Genomic DNA, 12,500 nt, shown 5'->3' with positions numbered 1-12,500 from the left:
TGCAATGTTTTCTGTTTCCTTAAAATATTTATACAATATAACATGATGCAGTGAAAATCAAGGTTTGTTCCTAGAAAGAATCTCCTCCTGCTACAAAGTTGAAGGTGGTGACCTGTTCGTATGGTGGACCAGCGTCCCAGGACCGGCAGGCGTTAGCGGTAAAGAAGGAGGTACTGCATACTAAGTGGACCAGTAAACACAGCTACACACAGGAGCTAGTGGAGCTAGTGGAGGAGTGGAGAGGTGGAGCTAGTGGAGCTAGTGGAGGGGTGGAGCTAGTGGAGCTAGTGGAGCTAGTGGACGGGTGGAGCTAGTGGAGGAGTGGAGAGGTGGAGCTAGTGGAGGGGTGGAGCTAGTGGAGGAGTGGAGGGGTGGAGCTAGTGGAGGAGTGGAGCTAGTGGAGGGGTGGAGCTACTGGAGGAATGGAGGAGTTGAGCTAGTGGAGGGGTGGAGCTAGTGGAGGAGTGGAGCTAGTGGAGAAGTGTGTGTGTGAATGAATGGAGGGGTGGAGCTAGTGGAGGAATGGAGGAGTGGAGCTAGTGGAGGAATGGAGGAGTGTGTATGGAGGAGTGGAGCTAGTGGAGGAATGGAGGAGTGTGTATGGAGGAGTGGAGCTAGTGGAGGAGTGTGTGGACGGAGGAAGGAGAAATGACAAGACAGCAGGACCCGTTGAGGCGCCATGTCCTCTGTGGCGGAGGGGAAGAGTCCTGAGGGGATTACACACACGCGCGCACACACACACACACGCGCGCACACACACACTCACACACGCACACTCACACGCACACTCACACACACACACACACACACACACACACACACACACACACACACACACACACACACACACACATGCACACACACAAATTTTAGATACTGAATCTGCCATCAAATCTAAGCACTAAGCGCCATTACTGTCCCAGGCAGCTGACAGCTGCTGCACCACCCACCTACACCACACGCGCACACACACACACACACACACACACACACACACACACACACACACACACACACACACACATACATACTCACTCACACACACACACACACACACATACACACTCACACACACACACACACACACGCACACACACACACACATACATACTCACACACACACACACACACACACACACACACACACACAAACACTTTAGCTCAAAACACAGTAGACTACCACACACAGTATATATAAACAATTTACCAAAATGGAAGCCAGCAAGTACACATTGTTAATTATGTAACACAGCCCATAGCAGACAAAACCTGTCTGCATCCACACACACACACACACACACACACACACACATAGACAAACATCTCTGCCTACTTCAACTATACTACCCTACTAAATCCTGCATCACAGTACTTTTCTGAACAGAGATCAGAGGGTTTGCCTGATATCTTTTCATCTATTTGAACAACGGACCCACTCAAATACTTACCAGCATGCAGATTTACTTAAAAACATTAAACGCAATGTGGCGGTAGTCAATAAGATGCAGTTTGTGGTAAGAGCCCTTTCCTTTATCTGGGAGTAAATGTTCTTCCTGCTGTTTAGACCTGTGGTTGTAAGTTCAGAAGTGTTCTGAAACGTGAGGAATAAAGGAAATGATGGTCTTTGCAGATGCACTGTAGATGGCTGCAAGCAGCATCCAGGCTGGGAACACACAGCAGTAGTGGAAAACACTCCAGAGGCAGAACAAAGCCGTAGTTGAACTACCACCCTGCTGCCTAGACAAACAGATGAAAAGAGGACATGTCAGACTGAAGAACTGAGTTTAAAAAAAAACAAAACAGTTGAATGCAGTCTTGTGTAACAGCCCAGTGTCTTGCAGAGGAAGTGGGGCATGAACCCCAGTCTCTCTGTGCTTGTCATACTCACGGTTTAAAGTTTGATCAGACACCGAGGTTCTGACGACCTGCGTGCTGCACGCTTGTCGGCCTGTCAGTCCGTCTGTGTACGTTTTTCGCGTGTAACTATCAGTCTGTCTGTTCCTGGCTCTGATTCTGCTCTTCCGCCGTGTCTTTCTGTGGCTGCGAGGGACAGACAGATGCACGCAGGTGTTCAGCTGCAGAGTGTTGGTCTGTCACGATACTTCCCTCCGTGCTGTGGTTCACTCTTCGTGTTGCTCCCACGCCGCGAGGGCGATGATCATAGCCATCATTTACATCACGCTCCCTGTTGGAGTCTGTACGCTGAGGGTGATGACAATCGTACCGATGAAGGTTTTCACGGCGTCTCCGCCGGCCTGCCCGTCGCGAGCCTGCATTACCCACTCCGCGGTACGTTTACTTTGCCCATGACCGTGACGCGCTCCTCTGCTTGTGTCTCTGTGCCCAGCGCTAATGCACGCCGTGGTTTTCGGGAACGTGACGGCCATCATCCAGCGCATGTATTCGCGACGCTCACTCTACCACACGCGCACCAAAGACCTGAAGGATTTCATCCGGGTGCACCGGCTGCCCAAGGCCCTGGAGCAGCGCATGCTGGAGTGCTTCCAGACCACCTGGTCCGTCAACAACGGCATCGACGTCAGCGAGGTGGGTCGGGGCGCTGGCGTTCCGCCAGGCTGAGCCGTGGGCCAAATGCCTGCTCTATGACTTACATGGATTTCTGTATAAACGCGTCTTACGGCGTGATGAGAGATTTCTCTAAGTCTAGGTTTTCTATATTGTGATAGCTAAAGAGAGTTTTTATTTGACACACGACACACACAATCAGAGAGAAACTCCCACAGCACAGCCTCTGCCTCAGATCTTAACCAGGCCGTGACCATGCACAGTGACATAGTGAAGGCAAAGCAGAACATGTTCTGTGTTTTCAAGGTGTTTTAGATATGGCCAAGTGAGTCCTATGGAAACGCAGGACCTTGGGTGTGCGTTCGCACCAGGCATGCCATAATTATTGCTGAACTGAAGCAGTTAGAGCAGGTGCCAAAGTACCATCTTGCCAATGGGCAGGACTGTTTTGATGATCTGAGCTGATAAATCCTTATGAGTCTGTGATTTCTAAGCATTCAACAGTCACTAAAACCACCACCAGTTAATAAAAATAAGGGTTCACATCTTATTTCGTCAAATAAGATTATTTTTATATATCATTATGACACATCCCTGCAATTCTAGTGCAATTGCAGCATGCAAATAATATTGTCCTAACCCAAAGGAAAGCGTGTGCTTAACAATTCATATCTCATAATCATATATTTAAAATATATAATCATAACATGTTGAGCTTTGCAAACAGAAGTACACAAGCTATTGTTCCAGGTCTGATTTGTTCCTGCTACTTAAAATGATGTGTTCCACAGGTATCTTATTCTGTCCCTTTAGAAATCAAACAGAGTTCATCACATGGGTGTAAATCCAGCCAAAGACAACATTCCATGCCCGTGTTTCCGACATTTCTTTGATGGATGTGGATCATTGCTGGGTCTATTTATCTCTTATTTTCTATTTTTCAATTTTCCTCTCAGAGGAAAAATCTGTCTCAAGATGCATTGTATCTCACCGTTTGCTCTTTTTTGTCTCTCGCCTCCTCTCTCTGATGGACTGGCCTCCGGATTCTCAGTCTCCTTCCTATTCCCACAGAGTCGGCTTCTTCTCACGCCCCTTGCACCCCTTCTCTCCTGGCTCTTTGACTGAGTTTCTCTAAACCCACCTTGTTTTGCTGAGGTCACTCTGCTGAAGGATTTAATCAAATCAAACCTCTCATGAATCAAACTCTCCCTCACTCTCTCTCTCTCTCTCTCTCTCTCTCTCTCTCTCTCTCTCTCTCCCTCACTCTCTCTCTCTCTCTCTCTCTCTCTCTCTCTCTCTCTCTCTCTCTCCTTCACATGCGCACACAGATCAGTCAATGTCCACCCAAAGGAAATGCATCCTCTTCTCAGTGTAGACATTAGCCAGCCAATTTATCACTGTAAAGCATGCGTGAATGTACTGAGACTGATGTTAACTGGGGATTTGACAGATCGAGCTAGATTTCAGCCACAATACATAAAACTGCATACACCCATCGACCTCACACTGTAATCCTGCATTGGCTGAGTGAAGACCCAACTCTTGTTATCACTACAAATCTTCTCCATCCTTCGCCCAAATGCATTATGTTCATGCTCTCTCTCTCTCTTTCTCTCTCTCTCTCTCTCTCTCTCTCTCTCTCTCTCTCTCTCTCTCTCTCTCTTCCAATCAGCTCCTGAAGGACTTTCCCGATGAGCTGCGCGCTGACATCGCCATGCACCTGAACAAGGAGCTTCTGCAGCTCCCGCTGTTCGAGTCGGCCAGCCGCGGGTGCCTGCGCTCGCTCTCGCTCATCATCAAGACGTCGTTCTGCGCACCCGGAGAGTTCCTCATCCGCCAGGGCGATGCTCTGCAGGCCATCTACTTCGTCTGCTCCGGCTCCATGGAGGTGCTGAAGGACAACACCGTACTGGCCATACTGGGTAAGTCAAACGCGCGTGTACCTTTATGCAGTTAGACAATCATGCAAACAGAGAAGAATGGATCTATTTATTTATTGTCAGGTGTTAAGTTTGGGTGTAAAATTACATTCATTGACTTTAAGCTTAACTTTAACTTAACCCTAAGCCAAAGTCCAATCCTTACTATTAACATCACCCTAAACATTAGCATACCCCACCACTAAACCTTATCTTAAATCTAACCAGAAACCACCACTAAACCTTACCTTAAACCTAACCAGAACCCACCACTAAACCTTACCTTAAACCTAACCAGACCCCACCACTAAACTTTACCTTAAACCTAACCAGACTCCACCACTTAACCTTACCTTAAACCTAACCAGACCTCACCACTAAACCTTACCTTAAATCTAACCAGACCCCACCACTAAACCTTACCTTAAACCTAACCAGAAACCACCACTAAACCTTACCTTAAACCTAACCAGACCCCACCACTAAACTTTACCTTAAACCTAACCAGACTCCACCACTTAACCTTACCTTAAACCTAACCAGACCTCACCACTAAACCTTACCTTAAACCTAACCGGACTCCACCACTTAACCTTACCTTAAACCTAACCAGACCTCACCACTAAACCTTACCTTAAACCTAACCAGAACCCACCACTAAACCTTACCTTAAATCTAACCAGACCCCACCACTAAACCTTACCTTAAACCTAACCAGACCCCACCACTAAACTTTACCTTAAATCTAACCAGACCCCACCACTAAACCTTACCTTAAACCTAACCAGAACCCACCACTAAACCTTACCTTAAATCTAACCAGACCCCACCACTAAACCTTACCTTAAACCTAACCAGACCCCACCACTAAACTTTACCTTAAACCTAACCAGACCCCACCACTAAACCTTACCTTAAACCTAACCAGAACCCACCACTAAACTTTACCTTAAACCTAACCAGACTCCACCACTTAACCTTACCTTAAACCTAACCAGACCTCACCACTAAACCTTACCTTAAACCTAACCAGAACCCACCACTAAACCTTACCTTAAATCTAACCAGACCCCACCACTAAACCTTACCTTAAACCTAACCAGACCCCACCACTAAACTTTACCTTAAATCTAACCAGACCCCACCACTAAACCTTACCTTAAACCTAACCAGAACCCACCACTAAACCTTACCTTAAATCTAACCAGACCCCACCACTAAACCTTACCTTAAACCTAACCAGACCCCACCACTAAACTTTACCTTAAATCTAACCAGACCCCACCACTAAACCTTACCTTAAACCTAACCAGACCCCACCACTAAACTTTACCTTAAACCTAACCAGACCCCACCACTAAACCTTACCTTAAACCTAACCAGACCCCACCACTAAACCTTACCTTAACCGTGAGTCTGCCCATGCCCTGCCTGTAACCTCAGTAACCTGTAGAAACCTTTTCTTTTTTTTTTACTGTGTGTGGGTTTTTGTCTACCACATAAGCAGTGTTGACATTTACACTGTCTCCTCAAGGATATTAAAATATCACACACACACACCCATCCCCATCTACCTCACTGTTTATACACAATAAGCATGATAGGCAGGTCATTGAAACACCTTTTTATGCATAATGACAGTTTCCGTGAATATACATACTTCCGTGAGACTGTTAAAAGTGTTCTTTTTTGTGCAGACTGCACAGACCTGTTAGATACGTCTGTAAGGATGGCCTTAATAAGTACAAGCTGAAAAGAACTGAATTCACACAAGATAAAGCAAATTGTGGGTCCATTTAGAAGAATATGTTTGGCCGTTCTCAACAATTTCTAAGCATTTAGCCATGTGTACTACAGGGTGTTTTTGGTCACATAGATCTGACCTTCACTTCAGCTGTCTGTTTAACATTCATTTCTTGTCAGTAGTTTTGTTAGTTTAACATCCATTTCTTTCTAGTATTTTTGTCAGTTTCATTTTCTGTCTGGGTAGTGGTAGCTCAGTGGTCAAGGTACTGCACTTGTAATCAAAAGGTTGCTGGTTCAAGCTCCACCACTGCCAAGTTGCCACTGTTAGGCCCCTCAGCAAGACCCTTAACCCTCAAGTTGTACTCAGCCATGATTGTAAGTTGCTTTGGATGTAAGTGTTAAATATGTTCTACAGGCCAGGCAAATTTTTTTTTTTTTTGTATTGCATTCTGACAAGTGTGTTATTTTGCTACTCTCCAAAAAAGACATAGCATGCTTTGTGAGTGGTATAACACACTTAGTATTTGTGCAGAAAATGAAAACAACATTATTTATTCTCATTATTGAAACCGTGCTCCACATCATTGGATAGATGGCCAGAGTTTGGAGAATAAGTTATGAAAAGGCTTTTTTATTGACTTTTACGAAGAGTTGTGCTAGACTGTCAGCCTGTAAACCTTTTTAAAGACAGACATATCACTTTATGAATTAAAGTCAGTTAGCAATTTTAGAATTTTGCAGGGATTTAAAAGTCTATTTAAAATTCTGCGCACCTGTTAGTATTGATTGTACTAAGAGAGTTAAATAAGCAGGCACGAACACACACACACACACACACACACACACACACACACACACACACACACACGTATACAGCTAATTAAACATTACACACACAGCCAAATGCACAAACATTTCCATGTCTTGAACTGCTTGGTGCATAGTTTGATTGAAAGAAAAAACATTTTTTTTAACTATCATGAATGGCTTTGACAAATCCGCCTCTCTCTCTCTCTCTCTCTCTCTCTCTCTCTCTCTCTCTCTCTCTCTCTCTCTCTCTCTCTCTCTCTCTCTCTCTCTCTCTCTCTCTCTCTCTCTCTCTCTCTCTCTCTCTCTCTCTCTCCCTCTCTCTCTCCCTCTCTCCCTCTCCCTCCCTCACACACACAGGCACGAGCACCAGCACCCAGACTGAACCCAGACTGATTTAACCAAACAAACCTCATCCACCCACCATATCTGCGTGGAACTGTCATTTTCAGCTCTACTGAACTGAATCTTTCCTTCCCCTTGCTGCTCTTTGTCTCTCAGACTCACGACTGCCTCATTTTCACATGACTTTATTAGGCTTGTTAATTGCATAATTTATTTGTGCGTTGCACCTGGGTTGGTTCTCTAATGGACAAGACTTAGTAGCTTGACCCAGAGAAATGGACATTATTCATTCACCATACTCACAAAACACACACACACGCGCACACACACGCGCACACACACACACACACACACACACATACGCACACACACGCGCGCACACACACACATACACACGCACACACACACACACGCACGCACACACGCACGCACACACGTTATAGTATTATCCATGTTTTTAATCTCTCTGAGGTGCCGTTCCTTTCAATGTTGTATAAGCAGGCGGCTCTGCTGGCATTTGGCTATTGAAGGTCAGTTCTCTTGAAATGATAAACAGGGTGGGAATGATAAACAGGGTGGAGATGGTGCGTGGAGTGAGAATGGTACGTGGAGTGGGAATCGTACGTGGAGTGGGAATGGTACGTGGAGTGGGAATGGTGCGTGGAGTGGGAATGGTACGTGGAGTGGGAATGGTACGTGGAGTGGGAATGGTGCGTGGAGTGGGAATGGTACGTGGAGTGGGAATGGTAAACCGAGGGGGTGTGCTGAACTGAGTGTGAATGTGGGCTACTCAGGTCCAGTAGCCTCATCTCACCCGGAGCTGAAAGGAATTGTGTAGCTCCTGCAGTTTCTCTAATCAAACGTTATGGTATTTATATGCTTCTAGGATTGGATCATGATAAATAATACATTTGCCAACCATAGCTAACAAGCTGTAAACTTTCATATATTCTGCATATTAGAATACGGATCGGTAAACGTCTGGGTACTAAAAGGTTAATCGCACAAGTGAAGGACTAGAGACTCAATGTCTTGTGCTGCCTTGTAACAGAAGACTTTGAACCAAATCAAATAAAAATGGGCCAGAGTTTGTCTATACGGAGAGATTTCAGTTTACAATGTGCAGTACAGATGAGCTGCCATGTTGCTCAATTATCCAGGAAGCCTCTTTCAATATCTTCCCGCCGGTTCATTATTCCTAATAAACCTTCCGACTGTGGGTGGACGGCACCCGCCCCTCCCATGTGTTGACTTGTAGTTTGTGTCATATTGTGTGCGTTCGCGCTGCGTTCAGTATCTGAACATTATTAGCTTCTGAAGGTCACACAGTCCAGCAGCTGCCATACTGTGTACCCTCCTGCCAGACAGCTATTGTAAGGCCATCCCTGTCCTTCTACTGGGCGCACAGAGCACTTGGACTCTGAGTATAGACGCTCCGCTCTGGTTCAACTCTGTTTCTTGCTCTTACGAGTGGGATTACTAGATGTCAGTATCTCTTTTCTATAGATGTAAGGATAAATAGGATCAGAGAATATGTGCAGTGTCATTTATTACAGTGACGTTGCTTAACACGAACAGTCAGTAATAAAGCTAATCTGTTAATTGCTTGGCAGCTGATTGCCTTAAATATTGCCTTTAAAGTGCCTATCAAAGAAGCGTGATGTTTGTGACTCTCTTATATTTTGCTCTATTACTGCCATGGACTTTATTTCATTTACTCTTAATTGCACATAAGCATAAATCACTGAGACTAGGCACTACTCTATTATATTTGGAATATGTCTATAATTAAAAATCTATAGGTCTATGATTAGAAGTTTAGACTATGACACTGTAGGCTTTAGTAGATGTAACGGTGAGTAGTAAGGAATCGGACGCATGTGCGGAGAAGAGCGAGATTTATTAGGGGCAAATCCAGACTCGGAGTCGTTAGGGTATTCCAGGGTCATAGAGCCAACATAGAGATTCCAAGAATACATGACAAACCAAAAACACACGAAGGCAAACACGAGAAGCAGGCTACAACAAAGACGCTAGGAAGAACCCGGAGAAACATGCATACATTCAGGCAGATACAGGTCTTCAGATAGTCAAAACTGCAGAAGACAAAACTGCAGAATGGAACATCTAGGAAGTACAGGAAAACAGTGACATGACAGGGAAACCACGGAAACTGGAAGGCCAGGAGGGCGGCCATTTGTGACAGTGTACAACCCAGCAGCCATTTTGAGCCCTTTTTTTTCTTTTGGGGGAAGGAAGCTGCGTTTCCACCATCACAGGAGAAGCTCCACCCCACCCTACCCAGTGCACGCCAGTACTGCTCTGATGGAAGTACCAGTCAAACATGGACAGGCTATAAATGATGCATTGTTGATCTTTCTCTTTTCATCATGTAAGAGTGAATCACCTTTACACAACACACACACACAAAGCACACACACAATCTGGTTTTATATACTCTCTTCCACTCTCCCTGCACGAGACAGTGGAAACTAAGTGGCCTACACCCACACCAAGCCAGACAGCAGTCTGCGGTTGTAATCTCTCTCCATCAGAGACACAAGGTAACAGTCTGGATCTGTAATCTCCTTCACAGACACAAGTGTTTTCAATTAGGTGTCATATGAATTCCACTCATCAGTTAATTATCTGTAACAGTTAACGTTTAACCTGTTTTATTTGCACTAGACCTTATGTATAATGTCATTTTGAGCACCTGTACTTGCACTCAACTTCACGAATGACAACCGTGTCGTATGAATATATTACAGAATAATCTGTGTTCATTTACATAATTGGTCCCTAAAATGTTTGTTTTCCTTCATGCAGGAGGGCACCATTGTAATCTACTTTCTTAATCACTCATGTCTATTCTAATTATATCATTCTACTTTAGGCTTGTGAGTCGCAGAACTGTCAATGTTAAGATGTTTAAAGGTCACAGAGCAGAACCAATGACCTGTATGAACACACAAACAGGTGTGTGTGTGTGCGCGCGCTTGTGTGTTTTTCTCTAGTTGCCAGGGACCCATCGGTTGGTCTAATCAATTCGCCCCTCAGTCTTAATAATTGATGGTCATTGCATTATTCAAACACTTTGATTATTAATACAGGCTAGCATATAAAGGGAAGAACCATAGACACACTCACGCATGCACATCAAAAGTGTGTGTGTGTGTGTGTGTGTGTGTGTGTGTGTGTGTGTGTGTGTGTGTGTAAGAAAGAGTGAGATACAGAGAGAACACGGTGTGCTGGTGGAGATAAACACATCAATATCAGTTGTGCATTCTGAGCTCATTCTCTTAAAGACCCACGCACACTCACATCCTCATCTGTGCTGCTGGTCCACGTCATGCTAGCGCACGTTATGCTGGCACACATCATGCTAGCGCACGTTATGCTGGCGCACGTCGTGCTAGTGCACATTGTGCTGGCGCACGAACACAAACACCACGCATGGCACCCAGACTTTGTTTATAGAAGCTGGTTACATGAGAATGAAGGCTCCGTCTGCGCGAGGGGCGCATGGGCATCATGAAGCCATGTGACTCAAAACAAAGGAGGTGGCTAGCCTGCACTTACACCCATCTACACGGCCGACCGTTCCAGGGATGTGAGGATGAATTTTTAATGGGATCACACACGTATCCTGTACCACTCGTAGAGCCCTGTGGTAACATCGATTTGACGACTTGACCCTTCTAACCACAGTCAAGAGGGGCAGGGAAATAAAGACAGATGTGGGTGGGAAACGCAGAGAGCAGGAGAAACAGAAGAAGCTTCATCCCAGACTGGCGTCAGATGGAAAAACAAAGTAAGACAGAGTTGAAACCACACACATACCCACACACCCGCACACCCGCACACACATGCCACACTGTGCCTATATGCACCATCAACTGCTATGTAACTGACAGAAACATAGAGATTTGCTGCTGGAGTTGAAGTGTCGTGTACAGTCGTCCTCTCCACACGCCATTACGGCTTCTACCGCATCCCAAACGCAAGCATGATTTCAAGTTCTTCATGTTTCATATTCTTGCTGTGTATAGCTACTGTCTGTCAAAGTAATGTCAAACGTGAGAAAGAGAGAGAGAGAGAGAGAGAGAGAGAGAGAAGATATTTTATAAAAGATCGATATGAGAAATCACGCATGCCCAGAGAGCAGAGTGCAGTAGTGACACTGTAGAGACAGAGCTACACTTTAGGACTGCAGGTAGAATACTCTGTAAATCATGCCAAAGCTCTCACAAAGTGTGAGATGATGCCCCCTGACTTTAGACGTCTATCTAATATTGACACACTTTAGTTGGGTCATATTTATCTGCTTGCTACAGCACACACACACACACACACACACACACACACACACGTCTGTATGTGTTTTATTTAAGAGAGATGGGACTTACTGTGGTTCCATTTCTGAATATTTCTCAGTCCGCACCTGTCTGGTTCCTGCGTGCGCCGTAAGTGCTCGGTGTCACTGGCCATGGAGAAGAGGAAGAGGAGGATGAAGGAAGAGTCACACCTCTTTCTTTCCTTCCTCTACCATATCCCTTATCCTCCTCCCTCGCGCCGTCACACACACACACACACACACACACACACACACACACACACACACACACACACACACAGCCTGAGATACACCAGTAACTGGACAGCATACATGAGTGGGTCTACCACCAGCACAGAATATGCTTCTGCTTTTATGGACCCTCAGCCCCTGACCACAGTGTGTTTTTATGCCTGCTGTCCTCTAACACTCACGTCAGTCTTCCGGTCAGCATTACTCTGGCTGACTTAGTCAGCCGTACAGCTCAGCTGAAGTGCAGAAGCAGAAACGTTCTTGTACCGCTTAAGCTTTGTGTGTCCTTGTGCTTATTTACCTCAAAAACACAAAACTATTTTCTTACCAGAGTTACACAAAAGGAATTTGCCTTTTGTTTTAGCAGTGCTATACGAGAAGAACCTTTAAAAATGATATTTATATCAGCAAACGGGGCAGGACAGGGTTTTTTCAGGCTATAATGATAACACATTCCTCTTTATAAACACGCTGTGCAGAGAGAGGACTGGACTGACATCGCGCATTGCTATGGGTGTAATACCGGCCCGCCTGGGGCACAACGGCCGTGCCCGTAAGGTGGCGTGTTG

The 12,500-nt window shown here is 45.3% G+C and overlaps 1 protein-coding gene across 1 annotated transcript in view; it reads left to right on the top strand.

The window, feature by feature from the left end:
* Positions 1–12,500, top strand: part of kcnh3 (potassium voltage-gated channel, subfamily H (eag-related), member 3) — a 94,212-nt gene that overhangs the window by 73,149 nt on the left and 8,563 nt on the right. The window contains exons 9-10 of the mRNA XM_026995907.2: positions 2,348–2,547; positions 4,199–4,448. Coding sequence (XP_026851708.2) covers positions 2,348–2,547; positions 4,199–4,448 — 450 coding nt within the window. The remainder of the gene's footprint in view (positions 1–2,347; positions 2,548–4,198; positions 4,449–12,500) is intronic.

The sequence above is a fragment of the Electrophorus electricus genome, chromosome 25 (genome assembly GCF_013358815.1).
Source record: "Electrophorus electricus isolate fEleEle1 chromosome 25, fEleEle1.pri, whole genome shotgun sequence".
Lineage (NCBI taxonomy): Eukaryota > Metazoa > Chordata > Actinopteri > Gymnotiformes > Gymnotidae > Electrophorus > Electrophorus electricus.
This window is presented reverse-complemented; position numbering and strand designations above follow the sequence as displayed.